This window comes from Rhinoraja longicauda, chromosome 6 (genome assembly GCF_053455715.1).
Source record: "Rhinoraja longicauda isolate Sanriku21f chromosome 6, sRhiLon1.1, whole genome shotgun sequence".
NCBI classification, from domain to species: Eukaryota; Metazoa; Chordata; class Chondrichthyes; order Rajiformes; family Arhynchobatidae; genus Rhinoraja; species Rhinoraja longicauda.
In genome coordinates, this window is record NC_135958.1 from 48650005 (window position 1) to 48675406 (window position 25402).

The window sequence follows — 25402 nt, forward strand, 5'->3', positions numbered from 1 at the left end:
CCTGTCTAATCGTTTCTTAAACGATGGGATAGTCCCAGCCTCAACTACCTCATCAGGCAGCTTGTTCCATACACCCACCACCCTCTGTGTGAAAATGTTACCCCTCGGATTCCCATTAAATCTTTTCCCCTTCACCTATGTCCTCTGGTCCTCGATTCCTCTACTCTGGGCAAGAGACTGTGCATCTACCCGATCTATTCCTCTCCTGATTTTGTACACCTCTATAAGATCCCCCCTCATCCTCCTTCTCTCCAAGGAATGGAGACCCAGCCTACTCAACCTCTCCCTATAGCTCACACCCTCTAGTCCTGGCAACATCCTCGTAAATCTTTTCTGAATCCTTTCTAGTTTGACAATATCTTTCCTATAACATGGTGCCCAGAACTGAGCACAATATTCTAAATGCGGTCTCACCAACATCTTATACAACTGCAACATGACCTCCCAACTTCTATGTCAATACTCTGACAGATGAAGGCTAAAGTGCAAAAAGCCTTTTTGACCACCTTATGTACCTGCAACTCGACCGTCAAGGAACCATGCTACTCCTAGTACTCCTAGATCCATGTACTCCTAGATCCCTCTGCTCTACAACACTACCCAGAGATCTACAATTTACTGTGTAGGTCCTGCCCTTGTTTGACGTCCCAAAATGCAACACCTCACACTTTTATGGATTAAATTCCATCAACCATTCCTCCGCCCACCTGGTCTATCAATCCAGATCCTGCTGCAATCGTTCACAACCATCTTCACTATTTGCAAAATCCCTAACTTTTGTATCAACAGCAAACTTGCTAATCTTGCCCTGTATGTTCTCATCCAAACCATTGATGTAGATGACAAACAGTAACAGACCCAGCATGAACCCTGTGGCACACCACTAGTCACAGGCATCTAGTCTGAGAAGCAACCTTCCCCCATCACCCTCTGCTTCCTTCCATGGAGCCAATTTGCTATCCATTCAGCTATCGCTCCTTGGATCCCATGCGATCTAACCTTCCAGAGCAGCCTACCATGCAGAACCTTGTTGAATGCCTTACTGAAGTCCATGTACACAACATCTACAGCTCTGCCCTCATCAATTTCCTCGGTAAATACAGAGGAGAAATACTCATTGAGGACCTTGCCCATCTCCTGTGGCTCCACACAGAGGTGACCGCTTTCCTTAAGCACACTGATTATTTCCAGATCAGAATACGTGCCAGCCACAAGTTATCATTTGTAAGAGTGATTTTATGCAGATCTTAAGGAAAAGAGCCTTTGAGCAAGATAAGATCTTGTTATCTTCAGCCCGTAAGTTCTACCAAAATGTTTAGGAAGGAACTGCAGATGCTGGTTTACACCAAAGATAGACACCAAGTGCTGGAGTAACTCAGCAGGTCAGACAACATCTCTGGAGAGAAGGTAGACACAAGATGCTGGAGTAACTCAGCGGTTCAGGCAGCATCTCTGGGGAGAAGGAATGGGTGACGTTTTAGGTCGAGACCCTTCTTCAGACTGATGTCAGGGGAGGGGGCGGGATTTGGAAACAGGGCTGTGCAGCTTTGGGTTGTTACCTCCGTTTCACTGCTCTTCCAGATAGGTCTGTGAACATTAAAGCGTTCCTGGAGACACAGCTTTTACCAATTCCTTCTGCATAGCATTATAAAATCCTGAGGGTTTGTTAAGCCTTGCCTTTGCACGTGGTATTCCAAGTGTGATCCCCAAATGACTCTTCACAGATTCCATGTGTTTGTTTTGTTCATTAAAAACCATGTTGTTACCAATTAATCATCTCCTTTCTCATGCAGGTAAAAGAAGCCAAGGTAACAGAGCTGAAGATCAATGAGGCACGTGAGCATTACCGCCCAGCTGCTGGCCGAGCCTCCCTCTTATACTTCATCATGAATGACCTGAATAAAATCCACCCCATGTACCAGTTCTCCTTGAAGGTATGTCTGTACAAGCTCAACGCATTTCCCTTGCTCCCTGCTGTTCTATTTAGCTGATGAACTACTTCAGTAAACTATCCTGATTTTTTAAAGGTGTCCACCCCCCCCCCCCCCTTCCCCCTTCCCCCTTATCTCTAAATCCTTTCACAAAATTATATTGAAAGCATAAGCTGAAATAAGGAAATAGGAAATAGTTGAAATCGGAAAACCAGAACTGCAATGGGAGAGAGAATGAGTTCACTTCTGAAGAAGGGTCTCGACCCGAAACGTCACCCATTCCTTCTCTCCTGAGATGCTGCCTGATCCGCTGAGTTACTCCAGCATTTTGTGAATAAATCACTTCAGTTTAGTTTAGTAGACGGCAGGGAAGAGAGAAGACATTCTGGCCTTCCATCACAGTGAGGAGGTGACTGGAGGAGACTCACTGTGATGGATGTATTTTGTTTTATGTCGGTTTTTGTGATTGTGTGTTTTATTGCTTTCTTTTTTATTGCCTCTCATTGTTGACTGTGGGTAATGGAATTTCATCCAAAAACATGTTTTTGGATAACAATAAGGGCACTTTATACTATACTATACTTATACAATATTGTCACATGTGCTGATGTACAGTGAAAAAGCTTTTGTTGCGCGCTAACCAGCCAGTGGAAAGACCATCCATGATTCCAATTTAGGCGTACACATTGCACGGGATACATGATAGGGAAATATCATTTAGTGCAAGGTAAAGCCTGTAAAGTCCGATCAAAGATAGTCTGAGGGTCCTGATGATGTAGATAGTAGTTCAGGACTGCTCGTGATTTCTAGAAATTTGATTCCAAAAATTAATTCCAAGAGATTTCATGCTATTCATTGAATGTTTTTTAAAAAAAACACATTTTGATATAAAATTCAAGCAAAGAAAATGAAGCGAAATATATTGTGATGTTTGATGTGTTTACAGAAAAGATGGCAATACAATGTTCATTGGGGGCATAAGTTTTGAATAAGTTGTTGCTGTCTTTGCCAGGCTTTTAACGTGGTTTTCCAAATGGCTGTGAAACGAGCACCCACTGATGAGGTCCTCAAGCAGAGAGTTGTCCACTTGATCGACAGCATCACATTTTCCGTGTTTCAGTACACAACAAGAGGCTTGTTTGAATGTGATAAACTCATCTACACAGCTCAGATTACCTTCCAGGTATGTAAGAATTGATCTGCAACTCTCATTCTTGCTATTGAGGGCGTGCGGCGTAGGTTTACTAGGTTAATTCCCGGAATGGTGGGACTGTCATATGTTGAAAGACTGGAGCGACTAGGCTTGTATACACTGGAATTTAGAAGGATGAGAGGAGATCTTATCGAAACGTATAAGATTATTAAGGGGTTGGACACGTTAGAGGCAGGAAACATGTTCCCAATGTTGGGGGAGTCCAGAACAAGGGGCCACAGTTTAAGAATAAAGGGTAGGCCATTTAGAACTGATATGAGGAAAAACCTTTTTCAGTTAGAGAGTTGTGAATCTGTGGAGTTCTCTGCCTCAGAAGGCAGTGGAGGCCAATTCTCTGAATGCAGTCAAGAGAGAGCTAGATAGAGCTCTTAAGGATAGCAGAGTCAGGGGGTATGGGGAGAAGGCAGGAATGGGGGTACTGATTGAGAATGATCAGCCATGATCACATTGAATGGCGGTGCTGGCTCAAAGGGCCGAATGGCCTCCTCCTGCACCTATTGTCTATTAATTCTTATTCATTTAAACACTTTTCCAAACAAGGCAATCCTTGTCATGGAGTCATAGAGTGATACTGTGTGGAGACAGGCCCTTCGGCCCAACTTGCCCACATCGGCCAACATGTCCCAGCTGCATTAGTCCCACCTGCATGCGTTTGGTCCATATCCCTCCAAATCTGTCCTATCCATGTACCTGTCTAACTGTTTCTTAAACATTAGGATAGTCCCAGCCACAACTACCTCCTCTGGCAGCTTGTTCCATACACCCACCACCCTTTGTGTAATCTTGGGAAGAAACAGCACTGCAGATGCTGGAATCCTAGAATAAAAGGAGAAATTTGCTTGAATTATCCAATGAGTTGGGCAGCATCTGTGAAGAAAGAATTAGATTCAATGTTTCAGCATTCAGATAGCTCATCAGAACTCTCCTTACATACTAGTTGTCCTTTAAGATGCAGTTTGGTTTTCCCAATGGCTTGTTGGATAAATGCACTGTCAGATATTACATAAATGATAGGACCAGAATTTGGCCATTCAGCCCATCAAGTCTACTCCGCCATTCAATCATGGCTGATCTGTATCTCTCCCGCTTAACACCATAACCCCTGACACCCGTACTAAACAAGAATCTATTTCTGCCTTTAAAAATATCCATTGACTTGGCCTCCACAGCCTTCTGTGGCAAAGAATTCCACAGATTCACCACCCTCTGACTAAAGCCCAGAACGTTTTTCCATTCGATGCTAAATCTTGCCCATCTCAGCCAGGCTGCAATGTGAGAACACTATTCAGTCACATTTCTCTTTGCCCGTTGACATTCTGTATTAAGCATGAATTGCAGGTAGATATCTGGGGGGGCATTTATAGTACAGGTTTCACCTCCTCAAACCCTGGCAACTGTTGTGGACGGAGCCCACATTCATGTCTCCACTGTGTCCCACTGTTCAGTTCTTGATTCCTCTCCCCCCTCTCCGAGATGGGACAGGATAGAGATTCCCCCGGTCCTCACCTTTCCCTCCACCAGCCTTGGCACCCTACATGTCGTTCTCTGACATTTCCACCACTTCCAACGTGATCACACCACCAGTCACTCTCCCATTCCCATCACTTCCAGCTTTCCATGGAGACCATTCCCTTCAACTCCACTTCCCATTCCCATATTGGCGTTTTTGTCCTGGACTTCCTCCATTGCCTCCCCCTTCTCGTGCTCCATCCCACCCCAGTTTGCACTCATGTCTCTCACCATCTCCCACCACCCTAGTCACCCTGTCATTTACCCTCCTTCATACACTGAGCTCCCATCCCCAAGTTGACTTCTCTAACTTTAGATAGTTCCTCTGTCCCTCTCTTCCCCTCCCCCTTCCCAGTTCTCCCACTGTCTTCCTGTCTCCACCTATATCCTTCCTTTGTCCCGCCCCCCCTGACATCAGTCTGAAGAAGGGTCTCGACCCGAAACGTCACCCATTCCTTCTCTCCTGAGATGCTGCCTGACCTGCTGAGTTACTCCAGCATTTTGTGAATAAAAGTGCTCTTCCCTTTTATCTGCCCTCCTTCCCCTCTCCCCTGCCACACCCTCTGGCTAAACATTCCTCTCCCCTGCCACACCCTCTGGCTAAACATTCCACTCCCCTTCTCTCCATATCTGGCACCCCTTTGTCTCCATTTCACCTCTAGCATTTGTCACTTACTCCACCCTCCATTACCTCATCTGAACCACCAAACGTGCCAGCTTTTGTTCCTCCTGCACCTCTCTTTTCCAGCTTTCTCCCCGGCTGCAATCAGCCTGAAAAATGGTCCCGACCTGAAACACTGTCTGCTCATCCCCTCCACAGATGCTGTCCGACCCATTGAGTTCCTCCAGCACTTTGTGTTTTGCTGAATGGTTCATTACCATTGTACAGGGTGCTGGTGAGACCACAATTGAAACAGTATGCATTGTTGTGGCTCCTCACCAACGGACGTGTGTGGTGGCATTGGAGACAGTTCAAAGGAAGATCTCCACGCTAATCACTGCAATGGGAGATTATGTTATCAAGGGAGACTGGAAGGTTTGGTTCTGTATTCCTTGGAGTTTAAAAGTATTGAGGGTGACCGTATTCAAACTTGTGAGGATATGATAGGGTGGGTGTTGAGGTATTTTCACTGGTAGGTGAGTCATGAACAAGGGAACATAGTTACAAAACAATGGGCCTAGAGTTTAAAACGATGCCTTGAGAAATATCTTCTCCAAGAGGGTACTGAATTGCTTGAAGATAATGGAGGTGAGATCCTTAAATGGTTTCAAAGTAGAGATAGATGTCTATTTGAAAAATTGAGTCACAGCTGAGGAGTTCAGTCCAGCACAGATCAGCCATGATTCAATACTAATTAAATTGCCACACTATCAAGGGCTATTTTCACAGCTGAAATCAAACTGGAAAAGCAGCACAGGGAGAGAGGTACTTGTACAACACAATACAATACAATATATCTTTATTGTCTTTGTACCCAGGGGTACAACGAGATTGGGAATGCGCCTCCCATACGATGCAATAATTTAAGTAATTTAGTAATTTAGACAGCAGCAACCCAACAAAACAAAACAGTTGTAACAGTTTTGGACAGGGTAAAGTGCAAATTGTACTTTAAATTAAATTAAAGATGTGTCCAAAAGGAAATGTGATGCTCATTTAGCTGCCTCTGTAGTCGAGCCGGGAGTGTTTAAAATGGAGGAGCATGTTACATTGCCTAGGGCACGTCAGCATAAAAAATAGTGTTCTCAAAAATTTACTGACACTGAATTCAGTCCTTTGCTGAAAATCTTATCTTCAATGTACTTCATCAATCCACCGCCACAGTGGTTCCTCAACACAAGTGTTCAGCCTCAATATTCTTCCTCTTCTTCCCATCGGTATGCGAAGAATGTGCAAAGGCATGTCGTTAATGGATGACAACAAACACTGATTCAGTGTAGGGTTCCCCTCTGCACTGACCCATATTCATGCTCCCTACTCACTTCCCCGTTTTATAACAGTCTAAATTATAGCAAACCTGAATGACTTATTTAAGCTTGACTAAAGAGCCCGAATAACATTAACCTATATTCCAGCTCTCAATCTTACCCTATTAACCTGGATTTCAATCCTACGGTCCTTTATGGAGAAAACTCCTCTGTCCTAATTTAGAATGTGGATGAAATAACAGGGGAAATACTGAGCCCCTGGTCCAAATTAATCAAGCGCAGGACACAAGCATTAACCTTCAGAGTTTCAGGGAATCTATTATTGTCTGTTCTGCCCTTTTCACTGTGAAATTTTGGTTATTCTTCCTAACAACAAATTCCGATGACATTGTGTGTGCTTGCTGTCAAATTTTGGATTTGTGCAGAAAGTAGAACATAGAATTGTACAGCACAGAAACATTCCTCACGACCGACAATGTCTGTATTGGACATGATGCCAAGATAGACGAACCTCATCTGCCACTACATGATCGATACCACTCCATTCCCAGCATTCCCAACTGATTAATTCTGAAGTAACCAACGATGTTTAGACGGAAAGGAATTGTCAAGTATTTATTGACAAACACAGGTTTAAGGTGAGGGGCGGGAAAGACTTGATAAGAATCTGAGGGGTAACATTTTCACACACAGGGTGGGTGGGTGTATGGAACGAGCTGCCAGAGGTGGTAGTTGAGGCAGGGACTATTCCAACATTTAAGAAACAGTTAAACAGGTACATGGATAGGACAGGTTTGGAGGGATGTGGACCAAACACAGGCAGGTGGGACTAGTGTAGCTGGGACATATTGGGCCAAAGGGCCTGTTTCCACGCTGTATGACTCTAAATGTACCATGTGGTACAGTTACAATGAACATTTTGCTTGGGGAGCATCACAGACACATAGACTCTGACAATACACAAAAACATCAATAGACAATAGGCGCAGGCGTAGGCCATTCGGCCCTTCAAGCCAGCGCCACCATTCGCCGTGATCATTTATACATAAATGATCCAAGGCAGCAAAAAGAAAAAAGACTTTACAAAGAAACAAGACAATAATGAAAAAAGATAATTGGAAAACAAGTCTGTGGTAGTGCAAAAATTCGTCTTTTGAGTCTGTTGCTGAGGTGGAATTAGAGTTTGTGCGGGTTGATTGGAAAAACCTGAAGATTGTTGGTTTTCTGAACCTAATTGTGTGACAATAGACAATAGACAATAGACAATAGGTGCAGGAGTAGGCCATTCAGCCCTTCGAGCCAGCACCGCCATTCAATGCGATCATGGCTGATCACTCTCAATCAGTACCCCGTTCCTGCCTTCTCCCCATACCCCCTCACTCCTCTATCCTTAAGAGCTCTATCCAGCTCTCTCTTGAAAGCATCCAACGAACTGGCCTCCACTGCCTTCTGAGGCAGAGAATTCCACACCTTCACCACCCTCTGACTGAAAAAGTTCTTCCTCATCTCCGTTCTAAATGGCCTACCCCTTATTCTTAAACTGTGGCCCCTTGTTCTGGACTCCCCCAACATTGGGAACATGTTATCTGCCTCTAATGTGTCCAATCCCCTAATTATCTTATATGTTTCAATAAGATCCCCCCTCATCCTTCTAAATTCCAGTGTATACAAGCCCAATCGCTCCAGCCTTTCAACATACGACAGTCCCGCCATTCCGGGAATTAACCTTGTGAACCTACGCTGCACGCCCTCCATAGCAAGAATATCCTTCCTCAAATTTGGAGACCAAAACTGCACACAGTACTCCAGGGGCGGTCTCACCAGGGCCCGGTACAACTGTAGAAGGACCTCTTTGCTCCTATACTCAACTCCTCTTGTTACAAAGGCCAACATTCCATTGGCTTTCTTCACTGCCTGCTGTACCTGCATGCTTCCTTTCATTGACTGATGCACTAGGACACCCAGATCTCGTTGAACTCCCCCTCCTCCTAACTTGACACCATTCAGATAATAATCCGCCTTTCTATTCTTACTTCCAAAGTGAATAACCTCACACTTATCTACATTAAACTGCATCTGCCATGTATCCGCCCACTCACACAACCTGTCCAAGTCACCCTGCAGCCTTATTGCATCTTCCTCACAATTCACACTACCCCCCAACTTAGTATCATCTGCAAATTTGCTAATGGTACTTTTAATCCCTTCGTCTAAGTCATTAATGTATATTGTAAATAGCTGGGGTCCCAGCACCGAACCTTGCGGTACCCCACTGGTCACTGCCTGCCATTCCGAAAGGGACCCATTTATCCCCACTCTTTGCTTTCTGTCTGTCAACCAATTTTCTATCCATGTCAGTACCCTACCCCCAATACCATGTGCCCTAATTTTGCCCACTAATCTCCTATGTGGGACCTTGTCGAAGGCTTTCTGAAAGTCGAGGTACACCACATCCACTGACTCTCCCTTGTCAATTTTCCTAGTTACATCCTCAAAAAATTCCAGTAGATTTGTCAAGCATGATTTCCCCTTCGTAAATCCATGCTGACTCGGAATGATCCCGTTACTGCTATCCAAATGCTCAGCAATTTCGTCTTTTATAATTGACTCCAGCATCTTCCCCACCACTGATGTCAGACTAACTGGTCTATAATTACCCGTTTTCTCTCTCCCTCCTTTCTTAAAATGTGGAATTCCAGATTCATGTAGCTTTTGCTCTGGGCCTCTGCAGTGTGTCTGTTCTCTGCTGCACGGGCTCCTGTGGTGAGCTTGCTATGCCAGGTTGGACGGTTCAGAGCAAGAGACTCCCAAGTGCTGAGGTTGATGTCCATGTCTTTGAAGGACACTTTGAGGCTGTCCTTAAACCGTTTCTTCTGTCCTCCTACTGAGCGCTTGCCCTGACACAGTTCTCCTTACAGAAGCTGTTTTGGCAGTCGACTCTCGGGCATTCTGATGACATGGCCTGCCCATCTGGCTTGGGCTTTCCGTAGGAGGGTGTGGACACTGGGGATTCCGGGCATGGACAGCAACGTGTAACTCTGTCGTTTGTAGCCGTTATAGAAATCCCAGCATCAAATAGAGTTATGCAATTTTGTTGTTCAGTGTGCAGTGGTTTGACAAGACTGGGAATTCAGCAATGTTTACTGTCAAAATGTGTCAGCTCCTATTGTGAGTTTGGACAGAATGGTGTTGAATCATGAGTAAAATGGCAAAGCTGAAAATCTGAAATAATAACAAAATAGGTCATGATGGAAGTAAATAGCAGACCAAGCTTCACCTGAAACAGGAGGTGAGGATAATGTTTCAATGGACCTGTCTTTGAATATTTGCAGTTGCAGTCACAACATTGGCATCATTATCCCAGTCTTAAGGGTATTACAAATCTGTCAGAAACGCTGCCCCTTGTCACCTAGTGTGTGTATGCCTCGTTGTCACTTCCCCTCAGCTAACTATGAACCATTCTACATTTCTTTGATCATCGTCTGCTTTGATCTGTCGTTTTCACACCTTACCCGTCCATATCTTACGCCTCCCTCTCCCCTGACTCTCAGTACGAAGAAAAGTCTCGACCCGAAATGTCACCCACTCCTTCTCTCCGGAGATGCTGCCAGTCCCGCTGAGTCACTCCAGGTTTTTGTGCTTATCTTCATTGTGAGATAAGAAGATGGGATGTGAGAGTAGAGTGGATTAACATGAGAAATTCAACACCTATATAATTCAATGGTTGTTTAATTTTGATCGGCAACCAAAATAAAAGACTCTCATCTTCGGACTGCTTGGATGGGTACATAAATGTCTGGTTCTGATGCAGCAAGACCAATGATATTTCCACTCGAATTCCGACTTTTAAACATGACATTGTGCAAAAATATAGTGTTTTAGAATGTTCTGATCCACAAAAATAACGGAGAGCCTTTGAGATAATTAGTGGTGTTTCCACCTTGCCTAGTTCTGGGTGGCTGCTCTGAACAATCTCATTAGAAGCAGTGCGAGAGGCCTGACATTTAGCTTGATGATGCAGCGGTAAGATTATGAATTCTGGCCTTGGTAGCAAGACAATTTAAATTCAAGTTTACAACCTAATTTCACTGATTTCTCTGATACCATGAGATGGTATCAGAGATATGCTGTTGCTGGGAAGCATATCTCTGATACAATGAAATATGAAAAGATATGCACAAGGGAACAGAGTACAAGTATCCGAGATTTATGAATATTAGTCATTATGGTAATATAAAGCAACAGCACTATGGGAACAAGCCTACTTCAAAGCTGACTGGAACTGAGATTTATCCAACTAGGTGTGAATTTACATGAACTGTTCTTGGGAGCCGTTAGTTTTGCTCGCTGTTGATGGTTTTTTTTTTAAGCAGTGAGATGAAATGGTATCATTAATTCATAAGCCTGTCTTTCTCTGTTTCCTCAATTTGACAGATACTTCTGACAAATAAAGAAATTAACCCAAAAGAGTTTGACTTCCTGCTCCGCTACCCAGCGCAACCAGGAGTGTCCACGCCCGTCGATTTCCTTTCCAACCAGTCGTGGGGTGGCATTAAGGTACACATTTCTAACCTTTAATAGATAATTTAATGCCTTTGACTATTTTCACTGCATTTCCATTTTTTTTCTCCAAAAAGTGCATCAAGTTCTGAAGAGGAGAGCGATTCCCTAGAACCCAATGGGGTCAGTTTTCATCTTCCCCTCTCGAGGGACAGTGGGGCGGAGAGAATTCCCAGCCTATTGTAGAGCCTGTTGTTTTCACAACAGTAATGGCAATATGATCCACACAGCCCTCCAGTTTCAGTTACAATCTCCGTCTGCATCCACCCAGAGTATGGCACTACTGTTGGCAGGGCCACCGTCTATTGTTCATCCCATTCCTCCACTGATAATGACCGGCTTTCCTTACCCCATGTGGGCACATATTTCAGGGAAATGGTTGATCGCATTGGTGGGCATGGAGTCACATAGGAACATAGAAAATATGTGCAGGAGGAGGCCATTCGGCCCTTCGAGCCAGCACCGCCATTCATTGTGATCATGGCTGATCATCCACAATCAGTAACCCGTGCCTGCCTTCTCCCCATATCCCTTGATTCCCCTAGCCCTCAGAGCTCTATCTAACTCTCTCTTAAATTCTTCCAGTGATTTGGCCTCCACTGCCCTCCGTGGCAGAGAATTCCACAAATTCACAACTCTCTGGGTGAAAAAGTTCCTTCTCACCTCAGTTTTAAATGGCCTCCCCTTTATTCTAGGACTGTGTCCCCTGGTTCTGGACTCCCCCAACATTGGGAATATTTTTCCTGCATCTAGCGTGTCCAGTCCCTTTATAATATTATATGTCTCTATAAGATCCCCTCTCATCCTTCTAAACTCCAGTGAATACAAGCCTCAGGCCAGCGAGTAGATTTTCTTTCTTAAAGGGCATGAGCGACCCTAGGACTTTATTTTTGCAGCCACCTAGGTGTTTCATGGCTACAGGGACCAGTAAATGGTTCCAAATTAAGTTGTAAACTTGCTGCCAGGCCAGAATTCAAAATCTCACCGCTGCGCCATCAAGCTCGGCATCTAACTGCAATTCAGTGACTTAACACCATGCAGCACTCCCATTTCAAGATAATATTTAACATTTTGATATTTGCTCCATCAGTCCCTGTCTGATTTGCATAATTGCAAACAGTGGCCACACTCATATATTAATCCCTTAGCCTGCTGAAATTATTTCCCAGTGTCGTGAGAGATTGATCAGTGAAGCACAAAGACTCAGCACATGGCTAATAAATAGATCAGGTCCGAAGACCTGAGCACCTTAGATTTATCATGCTAAATTTGAGGAAGGATATTCTTGCTATTGAGGGCGTGCAACGTAGGTTTACTAGGTTAATTCCCGGAATGGCGGGACTGTCATATGTTGAAAGACTGGAGCGACTAGGCTTGTATACACTGGAATTTAGAAGGATGAGAGGAGATCTTATCGAAACGTATAAGATTATTAAGGGGTTGGACACGTTAGAGGCAGGAAACATGTTCCCAATGTTGGGGGAGTCCAGAACAAGGGGCCACAGTTTAAGAATAAAGGGTAGGCCATTTAGAACGGAGATGATGAAAAACTTTTTTTCAGTCAGAGAATTGTGAATCTGTGTAATTCTCTGCCTCAGAAGGCAGTGGAGGCCAATTCTCTGAATGCATTCAAGAGAGAGCTAGATAGAGCTCTAAGGATAGCAGAGTCAGGGGGTATGGGGAGAAGGCAGGAACGGGGTACTGATTGAGAATGATCAGCCATGATCACATTGAATGGTGGTGCTGGCTCGAAGGGCCGAATGGCCTACTCCTGCACCTATTGTCTATTGTCTATTGTCTAAATTGGCCAATGTTCAATAGGGGCATGAGCAACAGTTTGACGTCAGCACTCGTGGACAAAGAAGGAACTAAATGACCAATGGTCCGCCACTTGATCATGATCTAATGAATTCCCCTGCTGCAAGGAAGGGTCTCGACCCAAAACCTCACCCATTCCTCCTCTCCCAAGATGCTGCCTGACCCGCTGAGTTACTCCAGCATTGTGTGCCTCCCCTGCTGCAAACAATGACTGTGAGGATGTTGGTTGACCACAGAATGCCCCGTTCTCCCATAATCCTATAGGTTGTCAACATGCACTTGTCCTGTGAACTCTAAAATCAACAGAAAAGATGCCTTCACTGCACTCCTTTAAAAATGTAAGTGGCATTTCATTCACGTTTAAATATTTATGCAGGCCCTGTACAATTTACTTTTATATGCAGCTTACATTGATCCAAAACGTCAGTGATTGTGATAAATACTGGCACGTGTGCTGTTGAACTGCAATCGATTGCCTAGAAGCGGGACTTATTTACAGCCATGCCTGTGTGTGCATTGTGCAGAAACGTTGTGTTGCTCTCTTTACATTGAACTAGGGTTCATCTCCCAGTGGACTGACATTGGGTAATTGGCCTTTGCATTGTGAAGTGTGATTCACCTTAGTGTACCCGATGCTTGGCCATCATTAGATGTGCATTAAGTGACTTCATCCAGTGTATAGCAGTTGTCAACAGAAACTGGTTATTAAAGATGCACCCTGTGACTTGCATTTTCCACTAACATAAAAAGCAAAGAGTGAATCTTGTAGCAAGTTGACAGAGTTGTCTTACAAAAGTCCTCGCTGGGATGTCAATGTTTTGTCCACATCTTCTGCTTGACACATTTTTCTAAACTCTACTTTTTGTCCATAGCATTACTGACAATAATTGTAGCAACATCTCTGTATTCTGCACCTCGTGACTGGATATTGCAATCATTAGGCCATACTTGTTGTGCCCAGGGATCTCTCAAGATGTGGGGATCACCCAGAGCTGGCCATCACACGGAGGTGCACTGCCCAGGACCTCTAGAGTTTTGTTTAGTTTAATTTGGTTTAGAGATATAGCAGAAATAGTCCCTTCGGTCCACCAGGTCTGCGCCGACCAGCGATCCCCGCACATTAACACTATCCTACACACACCAGGGACAATTTTTACATTTACCAAGCCAATTAACCTACAAACCTGCACGTCTTTGGAGTGTGGGAGGAAACTGAAGATCTCGGAGAAAACCCACGCAGGTCATGGGGGAACGTACAGACAGCGCCTGCAGTCGGGATTGAACCCGGGTCTCCGGCGCTGCATTCGCTGTAAGGCAGCAACTCTACGTGATCGCCCTTGTCACCAACTCCCATCCCCAATGTTCCCTCGCCACCATGATGGCCCTTCATGCTGATGTGTGTAAGCTGCCATAGATCAGATCTGACAGGCGTCACATTAGTCAGTGCTTAAATAACAAGGCAACGACAAGCAGTAGCCAGTGGGAAACATGCAGTTACATTTCACACAAAATGAAAACAGCCTTAGCAATATATAAGAAAATAACTGCAGATGCTGGTACAAATCGATTTATTCACAAAATGCTGGAGTAACTCAGCAGGTCAGGCAGCATCTCGGGAGAGAAGGAATGGGTGACGTTTCGGGTCGAGACCCTTCTTCAGACTGATGTCGGGGGTGGGACAAAGGAAGGATATAGGTGGAGACAGGAAGATAGAGGGAGCTCTGGGAAGGAGGAGGGGAAGGGAGGGACAGAGGAGCTATCTGAAGTTGGAGAAGTCGACGTTCATACCACCGGGCTGCAAACTGCCCAGGCGAAATATGAGGTGCTGCTCCTCCAATTTCCGGCGGGCCTCACTATGGCACTGGAGGAGGCCCATGACAGAGAGGTCAGACTGGGAATGGGAGGGGGAGTTAAAGTGCTGGGCCACCGGGAGATCAGTTGCGTTAATGCGGACCGAGCGCAGGTGTTCAGCGAAGCGATCGCCGAGCCTGCGCTTGGTTTCGCCGATATAGATAAGTTGACATCTAGAGCAGCGGATGCAATAGATGAGGTTGGAGGAGGTGCAGGTGAACCTCTGTCTCACCTGGAAAGAATGTTTGGGTCCTTTGATGGAGTTGAGGGGGGAGGTAAAGGGACAGGTGTTGCATCTCGTGCGGTTGCAAGGGAAAGTGCCCGGGGTTAGGGTGGTTTGGGTAGGAAAGCAGTCTCTGTGTCTCCCTCTCCTCTGACTCTCAGTCTGAAGTAGGGTCTTGACCCGAAACGTCACCCATTCCCTCTATACCAGAGATGATGTCTGTCCCGCTCAGTTACTCCAGCATTTTGTGTTTGTCTTCTTAACAATTTCTCAACCAGTTTTCAATGACTTTCTCAGTATTTTATGGGTCATAAGACTGGGTGCTGGTACCATGCATAACACTCGGTGCAAAATTGGAGTCAAGCAGCACAGAAATAGGCCCTTCGGTCTAAATTGCCCATGCTGGCCAAGATGGCCCATCTAAGCTAGTCCCATCCACCCATGTTTAGCCCATATCCCTCTAAAACTTGTTGTAATTGTAACTCTTTCAACTTCCCTATCAGACAGCAGTCTTTCGTAATGACTTCAGGACCCAAGAAATATATTTTCTTAAATTTGAACGATGGTAATGCAGCTGCCTCACGGCACCAGAGACACGGGTTCAATCCTGACCTTGGAGTTATCTGTCTGGAGTTTGCACGTTCTCCCTGTGACCATGTGGGTATCCTGCAGGATACCCGCATCCCAAAGATATATGGGTTTGTTGGTTAATTGGCCTCTGTAAAATTGTTCCCAGTGTGTAGGGAGCGGATGCAAAAGTGAGATAACATAGAGCGAGTGCCAACAGGTGGTCAATAGTCGCATGGACTCATTGGGTTGAAGGGCCTGTTTCTGTGCTGTATCTCTAAACTAGGTGACTGAACCACTTCTGCACTGTGGTGTAGGAAAATAACTGCAGATACTGATACAAATCGAAGGTATCACAAAATGCCGGAGTAACTCAGCAGGTCAGGCAGCATCTAGGAGAGAGGGAATGGGTGACGTTTCGGGTCGAGACACTTCCTCGGACTGCACCGTCATTGGGTTGGGTTCTTAGCTGAATGAATGAATGAATACGTTTATTGGCCAAGTATGTACACAAACAAGGAATGTGCCTTGGTGCTCCGCTCGAACAAACAGTAAATAATTAGGAATAAAGCATAAAACATTAAAACATTAAGAATATGGTTTAAACATGGGAGTGAAACAAACCAGAGCAAAAAGAGACTAGTTTTGTGCTACTTGCCAATGTTTCAAGTGTTTTTTTTCATGCGAGCTTAACAGTCCCGTTTTGTAAAGGGGAGAGCGTGTAGAATGGGAGAACAGGTCCAGCCAGCCTAATATTGATCTTGCCTTGTGTTTTGTTGCCTTGCTGAGTGCTCATTTCTACATGAGGCTGATAAGAAAAATGGGTTGGTGGAGGAATTCTCATATTGAGAATTTGGTGAGTTAACTCCAAAGCCAAACCTTGACCTGCAGTTTAGGGCCAATTTTGAGGATAGAAATTTGATATTTTGGTTTTGAAAACAAAAATGTGTTTTATTTTTCTAATATGGAGATCTTTAGGAGCCAAGATAAATTGGTAGACAAGTATGCATTTCCCCGGTGGCTAAAAATTAGCAGGTTTTGTCTGGCTGTGTAGATGTGCAGGCTTGACACTAATCTGTATGAGCAACTGCCAGGTGTTTAGGTTCCTTGGAGACACAGGGTTAGACTTGTACATCTGTTCACTGACAGCGCCGTCTCTTTATTTTACACAATGATGCCAACAGCTATTTATCTGTGACCAATTTCAACGACTTGCTGCTCTTCGAGTAGTTAGAAACTGGAAAAACTGTCAACACAAGAATCGGTGAGGGCGAGCCATTTTGTTTGGAACATGTGTCTTCTGCAAATAAAGAGACCTGGATTTTCTTTTACGTTTACAACAAGCAGATATTTAAAAGCAATGAAGTTTATTTTGAGGTACGCAGACCGATGTAAAAGTCACTTTTCCTACAACTCATTAACCGCTCCTTATAAAATGCATTGCTCTAATTTGTGTATGCCAAGACCAAGCCATCAGTCAGGGTGGTCTTACAAATGGCAAGTTACATTCATGCCATCCAAGAGCCATCTTCAAAAAGAGAGTACTTTCCTCCTTCCTTCCTCCCCATCTCACCTTCAACAATATTACCAATGTTGACGCCCTCAGAATCAACATCTGAAGTTAACCATGTGGCGCAGCGGTAGAGTTGCTGCCTTACAGGGAATGGTGCGCCGGAGACTGAGGTTCGATCCTGACTACGGGCGCCGTCTGTACGGAGTTTGTACGTTCTCCCCGTGACCTGCGTGGGTTTTCTCCGAGATCTTCGGTTTCCTCCCAAAGACGTACAGGTATGTAGGTTAATTGGCTGGGCAAATGTAAAAGAATTGTCCCTGGTGTGTGTAGGATAGTGTTAATATGCGGGGATCGCTGGGCGGCGCGGACCCGGTGGGCCGAAGGGCCTGTTTCCACGCTGTATCTCTAAATCTAAATCTAAATCTAAACCAGAAATCTACCTGTATCAGTCAGTTAAAATATTGTGGATACAAGAGCAGGTCATAAGTGATAGGAGTAGAATTAGGCCATCAAGTCTACTCTGCCATTCAATCATGTCTGATTTACCTCTCCCTCCTAACCCCAATCTCCTGCCTTCTCCCCATAACCCCTGCCACCCGCACTAATCAAGAATATATCTATCTCGTCCTTACAATACAATACAATACAATATATCTTTATTGTCATTGTACCCAGGGGTACAACGAGATTGGGAATGCGCCTCCCATACGATGCAATAATTTAAGTAATTTAGACAGCAGCAACCCAACGAAACGAAACAGTTGTAACAGTTTTGGACAGGGTAAAGTGCAAGTTGATCTATGTGTTGTGGCCATCCGGCTCAGCAGGACCGGTTCATAGCAGCTATGGCCCTGGGGATAAAAATATCAAATGACTTGGCCTCCACAGTCTTCTGTTGCAGCTTCCAGAGATTCACCACCCACTGACTAAAGCGGTCAGAGTGACTCCCCTTTAAATGTCCTTAAACCTGAGAAGGACAAGTCATGGCAAGTCTGTAGTGCTTTTCACTTACCTGGATAAATGTGTCTTCAACATCAGTCAAGAAGTGGATTTGCTTCTACATCCAATGCCGTAGACACACACACTGAGCTGCCCCACCAGAACATGCCTGTGATGTGTGTCATCTCCAAAATCCACTGTGGCAACTCCCTAAATCCCTCTGCTTCCAAATGCACTGTCTCTACCATGCACTATTGGAATAAAGACAGTAGATGGATGGGATCGCCAATTTCTGCAGGCCCTCCAAGTCTCAGGCCATCCTAAATATGTAGCTGTTCCTCTCTCGTGTGTGGGAAAAAAACACAGATGCTGGTTTAAATCGAAGGTGGACACAAAATGCTGGAGTAACTCACCTCATGCTGCCTGTCCCACTGAGTTACTCCAGCATTTTGTGTCTGTGTTCCTCTCTCATTATTGGGCCCAAACTACAGGTGCCTTTATCGCAGTGTACCAATTAAAAACCAAAACTAAGGATTGCTTTCCCAATTGGGACCTTAACCAGTGACAAAATGTACAATTTTCACACGTTACAGTGACTTGAGTGATCGGTTCATTTATTTCATTGTATTTATTGAAGTTGGGATCAGGGGTGCAGTGTTGATCAGAGGAGCTCACCGGAGAGCCGCTCCGACACCTCTGTTAAAAAAAAGCCAAAATAAACAGCGGGGAATTTTAACCAGCGGGGAAAAGTAACAGCGGCCGCCCCGACACCAGTGACAGCTCCGGCACCTAAACCATTAGCACGGCAACACTGGTTGGGACTGAGGCAAGGTGCCAGTGCTCTTTGAATAAGATCCGTGACAATTAATATCAACCAGAATATCAGCCAGACCTGGCCTTCTTGGTTATGCCTTCTCCAAAGGTTGCTGTCACATTCATGGAGTTGCAGAGCATGGAAGCAGGTCCTTCAGCCCAACTTGCCGATGCCGACCAACATTGATTGATTGATTGATTGATTGATTGGTTTATTGATTGTTTCTTTATTATCACATGTGGCATGTCGCAGTGAAATTCGTGTTGTGCATTCCATGCACATGTGCATTCTATGCACAAGGTATGCAAAGAAGACAATGTTACAATGTATTTTATTGTCCCTTGTTGCTCTCGCCCCACCCCCCAGACGCTGGGTCCCTCCTTGTTCTCGATGGCCCCCACCTGCCGGGTCCCTCCTTGTTCTCAGCCCTCACTCCCACCCTCCCCCACGCCGGATCCTCGTTTGTTCTCGGCATTGCATCTTCAGCCGGCCTCCGGCCCGTGCCACCTCCGGTACCAATCTATCCGTCTCCGGTACCCATGCTCGATCTAAACTAATAACGCCTGCCTGCGTTTGCCCACTATCCTTCTAAACTTTTCCTATCCATGTGCCTGTCTAAATGTATTTTATGTTGTTGTTAGAGTACCAGCCTCTCCTACCTTATCTACCGATACCTACCAGCCTTAGTGCAAAAAAGGTTGCTCCTCATGTTCATATTAAATCTTGCCCCCCCCTCACCTTAAACCTATGTCCACTAGTTCATGATTTCCCTACTCTGGGCAAAATGCTCAGTACATTTACCCTATCTATTCCCCTCATGGTCTGATACACTCTATAAGATCACCACTCATCCTCCTGTGTTTCAAAGGTCAAAGAGATTTTCTTTGGCGCTTGACTGAAATATTACATGAAATTGTTTTTAAGATCCAAGATGAATGCTCAACAAAACATATTGATTTCGTGTATAAACAGTTGCAAGAAGATAATGGATGCTTGATAGCAAAGGTTAAGAGGGATATGGACCAAATGCAGGCAAGTGGGATTAATGCAGATAGAAAATAGGTGCAAGAGGAGGCCATTTGGCCCTTCGAGCCAGCACCACATGGGGCATCTTGGTTGGTATGGACAAGTTGGGCCGAAGGGCCTAGTTCCATGCTGCTTGACTATGACTTTGAGAAGGGGGTCATTGTAAAGTTGGATGCACAAAGAATTATAAAACATCAAAAACTAGTTTCTCTTTTAAGCTATTGGAAAGGAAAATAGTGAGGTACGTGTAGGGAAACTGATTGCTATTATTAAGTCTTGGCTTGGCAAAAAAAGTTAAATGACCTCTAATTTATTTCTAATCATGTACCTTACATATAAGTCAAGAGTTTCCTCAGAAATGTTCCCAGTTCATCACACTTCCGCTCACATTATCTTTGAAATTTACTCCCTCCATCATTAGTTTAGTTTAGTTTAGTTTGGGGATACAGCGCGGAAACAGGCCCTTTCGGCCCACCGGGTCCACGCCGCCCAGCGATCCCCGCACATTAACACTATCCTACACCCACTAGGGACAATTTTTACATTTGCCCAGCCAATTAACCTACAAACCTGTACGTCTTTGGAGTGTGGGAGGAAACCAAAGATCTCGGAGAAAACCCACGCAGGTCACGGGGAGAACGTACAAACTCCATACAGACAGCACACGTAGTCGGGATCGAACCTGGGTCTCCGGCGCTGCATTCGCTGTAAGGCAGCAACTCTTCCGCTGCCAGACTGTGCAGCTACTAGCTTCAGTACATGCCATCTATTCCCAAACACATCATCAAGAAAAGGCAAGAGCAACAAACACAGAGTTAAATCAACTGCTGCAGAACCTTCTGCAACTTTCACACCGTCCTGTCTTATATCATTGGCATTTATTGTTGTTGACTCAAAGTATTAGAAATGGTGGGATATGGATCTATGTGCAGGCAGATATGAGCTGGTCCTTGTATAATGCTCGGCATAGGCATTGTGTTCCTGAGCTGTACTCTCATATGGTAGACCCAGAATGCTGGAGTAACTCAGTGGGACAGGCAGCATCTCTGGAGAGAAGGAATGGGTGACGTTGTGGGTAAAGAAGTCCCTACCTTTGATTTAAACCAGCATCTGCAGTTCTTTCCAACACACTGTATATGTTTAGTTTAGTTTAGTTTAGACTTTAGAGATACAACGCAGAAACAGGGCCTTTCGGCCCACCGAGTCTGCGCCGACCAGCGATCCCCGCACATTAGCGCTATCCTACACACACTAGGGACAATATTACATTTTGTACCGAGCCAATTAACCTACATACCTGTATGTCTTTGGAGTGTAGGAGGAAACCGAAAATCTCGGAGGAAACCCACATGGTCACTCCGTACAGACAGCACCCGTAGTCGGGATGGAACCTGGGTCTCTGGCACTGCAAGTGCTGAAAGGCAGCAACTCTACTCCTGCGCCACCGCGCCACCCGCCCGTATTCTGTGTTGGAACAGACGAGATGCAGTTACTCAGTGTTAATATAACATTATGTTATATATAATATGAAAGATAACCACCTTGGATCTTAGCTTAAGGTGGAATAAGAAATTCCAAATGAACTTTTAAAATAGTAACAAGGAAGTGCAGATGCTGGTTTACAAAAGAGGACACAAAATGCCTGGCTATCTCAACGGGCCAGGCAGAATCTCTGGAAGGGTCTGAAGAAGGGTCTCGACCCGAAACGTCACCCATTCCTTCTCTCGAAGATGCTGCCTGACCTGCTGAGTTACGCCAGCATTTTGTGATATCTTCGATTTGTACCAGCATCTGCAGTTATTTTCCTTCATATCTCTGGAAAATATGGATATGTGACATTTCAGGTCGTGGCACTTCTTCGGACTCCCTCAGATTTCCTCATTCTGAAGAAAGAAAGGTCCCGACCCAAAACTTCCCCTATCCCTGTTCTCCATCGATCTGCCTGACCCGCTGAGATACTCCAGCACTTTGTGTCTTCTTTTGTAAACCAGCATCTATACTTCCTTGTTAGTATTTTAAAAGCTCACGATGACACATCAAGGTTGATTAACGGAAGCAGGCAGGACTGTGACACCAACCCTGGCACTGAGGCTCAGCAAGGAAGGGCAACGTCAGGCAAGGCAATAGTGGTGGGTGACTATAGATTTTTTAGATTTTTTTTAGATTTTAGAGATACAGCGCAGAAAAAGGCCCTTCGGCCCACCGGATCCGCGCCGCCCAGCGATCCCCGCACATTAACACTATCTTACACCCCCCAGGGACAATTTTTACATTTGCCCAGCCAATTAACCTACAAACCTGTACGTCTTTGGAGTGTGGGAGGAAACCAAAGATCTCGGAGAAAACCCACGCAGGTCACGGGGAGAACGTACAAACTCCGTACAGACAGCACCTGTAGTCAGGATCGAACCTGAGTCTCCGGCGCTGCATTCGCTGTAAGGCAGCAACTCTACCGCTGCGCCACCGTGCCGGTTATAGTCAGGGGTGCAGACGGGAAATTCTGCAGCAGCAGTCAAGACGCCAGGATGGTGTGCTGACCGTCTGGTGCCAGGGTCCAGGATGTCTCGGAGCGGCTGGATGACATGCTCAAAAGGGAGGGGGAGCAGCGGGAAGTTGTCGTGCATGTTGGCACAAATGATACACATAAGAGAAGGAAGCAAGTTGTCAGTTTCAGTATAGGGAGTTAGGTCAAAGGCTGAAAAGTAGGAACTCCAAGGTAGTTATCTCTGAGTTGGTTCCACTGCCACATGCTGGTGAGGGTAAGAACGGGATGATAGGGGAGATGAATGTGTGGTTGAGGAATTGGTGCAGGGGGTAGGGATTCAGATTTCTAGACTATTGGGCTCTCTTCTGGGGCAGGGATATCTGTACAAGGGATGGGTTGCACCTTAACTGGAGGGGTGGCAATATCTTAGGCAGGTTCGCTAATGCTACACTGGTGGTTTTAAACTGGTTTGGTGGGGAATGGGATCTTATACAGGATAGAGGCAGGTGAGAGGCTAGAAGTTGGTATGGAGGGTGAGAGAAAGTTTAGAGGACAGAATAGGCAGGAGAAAGATAGAACAAAGAAGGAATGTTAGTTTAAAATGCACTTACATTAATGCAAGGGGCCTGACGGGTAAGGCAGATGAGCTTAGGGCGTGGATAGGTACGAGCGGCTGGGACATTGTAGCCATGACTGAAACCTAGTTAAGGGAGGGGCAGGACTGGCAGCTCAATGTTCCGGTGTACAGGAGCTTCAGGAGAGACAGGGGTGAGGAACAAAGAGGAGGGGGGTTGCATTGCTGGTTCAGGAGGATGTCACGGCAGTGTCAGAGGTGACATTACGGACGGTTCGTCTAGTGAGGCTAAATGGGTGGAGCTGAGGAACAAGAAAGGGATGGTCGCATTGTTGGGGGTGTAGACCCCCGAATAGTCAACGGGAATTAGAAGAACAAATGTGCCAGGATATTGCAGACAGCTGCAGGTCAAGTAAGGTTGTTGTAGAAGAGGATTTTAACTTTCCCAATATTGACTGGGAAAATCATAGTGTTAGATCATGGTTTAGATGGGGTGCAATTCCTCAAAGGTTTCTGGAGAGCTTTCTCCGGCAATATGTAGAGGCCCCCACAAGTGAGAGGGCAAGCGGCACGGTGGCGCAGCGGTAGAGTTGCTGCCTTACAGCGAATGCAGCGCCGGAGACTCAGGTTCGATCCTGACTACGGGCGCCGTCTGTACAGAGTTTGTACGTTCTCCCCTTGACCTGTGTGGGTTTTCTCCGAGATCTTCGGTTTCCTCCCACACTCCAAAGACGTACAGGTATGTAGGTTAATTGGCTGGGCAGATGTAAAAAATAAATATTATAAATTGTTCCTAGTGTGTGTAGGATAGTGTTAATGTGCGGGGATCGCTGGGCGGCACGGACCCGGTGGGCTGAAGGGCCTGTTTCCGCGCTGTATCTCTAAATCTAAATCTAAACGCTTGATCTACTCTTGGGAAATTGGGAGGAGCAAGTGGATGAAGTGTTCGTGGTGGTGGAGCCTATTGGGGCCAGTGACCGTTTCTGATTATGTTGAGGATAGTTATGGAGAGGGCACGAGAGGGCTCACATGTTAAAATGCTAAATTGGGGCAGAGCAAAATTTGAGGGAATGAGAAAGGGATTCGCTCAAGTTGTTTGGTGTCAGTTGTTTGAAGAAAAAAGGCCCTGTCCCACTTAGGCGATTTTAAGGCGACTGCCGGTGACTAGGCTGTCGCTGAATGTTCGCCGGGGTGTCGCGGGCATGATCGTGATGAGTCTTCAATGAATTGTAGCGGATCTCGGCGCGTCGCGGAAAAAAATTCCAGATAGAAATTTCTCGGGGACAGCTGGCTTGTCGCCAGGTATCGTTGCTTATTGCGGGCGTTGTCGCACGCTGTCCCCAGGTTTGCTAGGTTGTCGCAGATGCATTTAGAAGCACGTAATGTTAAATTAAGAAAAGGCATTTGAAGATACCAGAAGATAGTTTTGTTTAACCAATTTATTTACCGTCAGGACATTTGACGGGTAGATTGGAGGCGACAGTTTGACGTTCAGGTAAGCGTGGGAATTTCGCGATGTTTCCGAAGACGGTGTAATCTCTTAGCCAGGTGCTAGTTTCACAAAAAAAGTAACTTGTATCGACCTGACTTGGGATTGTCGTGGTCATTGTCGTAGGGTAAAAGAAAATTTTGGCGATCTGCTACGACTTTGACAGTCGCCGGCAGTCGCCTAAATAATCGTCTCAGTGGGACAGGCCCTTAAGGAACGTCAGGAATGTGGGGTGTTTTTAAACATGTGCCGACAAGACCTGAAGACATGCACGTGAAGGACAAGACAGGCAAACGTGAGGAAGCTTGAACGGCGGGAAATTGAAGATGCATGGGACAGGTATGGGCAGCTGGGATCAAGTGTATCCTGGAGGAGTTTCAGGAACTAAGGAGCAAGCTGAAAAGGAAAACAGAAGGGCAAAAGGGGGCCAGGAGATAGCTCTGGCAGACAGCATTAAGGACAATCCCAAAGAGATTTTATATGTACGTAAACGGGAAAAAAAGGTAATGAGAGAGAGAGTGGGACCGCTCAGGAATCAGAGCAGTCAACTCTGTGTGGAGACACATGAGTTGGGAAACTATCCTCAATGAGTATTGCTCCTCTGTATTTACTGTGGAGAAGCACAAGAGGACTGAGGAACTTGGGACAGTCAGTGGAAGTGCCTTGAGAGTAGTCAGTATTACAGTCAAAGAGGTGCTGACGGTCCTGACGTGTATGAAAGCAGGCAGGACTCCTAGACCCGATCAGATATGTCTGCAGACACTATGGAAAACTAGAGAGGAAATTGCAGAAGTCCTGGCTGAAATGTACGAGTCGTCATTAACTACAGCCAAGGTGCCGGAAGACTGGGGGGTGGCAAATATAGGGCTGCTATTCAAGAAGGGCTGATGGCTGGGAATAAAAGGCCGGTGAGCTGAACATCTGTAGTTAGAAAGTGTTCTCAGGGATAGGATATACATGC

The 25402-nt window shown here is 45.5% G+C and overlaps 1 protein-coding gene across 1 annotated transcript in view; it reads left to right on the plus strand.

Annotated features, from left to right (window-relative positions):
- The window catches only part of dnah9 (dynein, axonemal, heavy chain 9), a 467621-nt gene that overhangs the window by 332088 nt on the left and 110131 nt on the right, over positions 1-25402 (plus strand). Inside the window, exons 56-58 of the mRNA XM_078400937.1 lie at positions 1794-1934; positions 2944-3114; positions 11017-11139. Of these exons, the coding sequence (XP_078257063.1) occupies positions 1794-1934; positions 2944-3114; positions 11017-11139 (435 nt within the window). The remainder of the gene's footprint in view (positions 1-1793; positions 1935-2943; positions 3115-11016; positions 11140-25402) is intronic.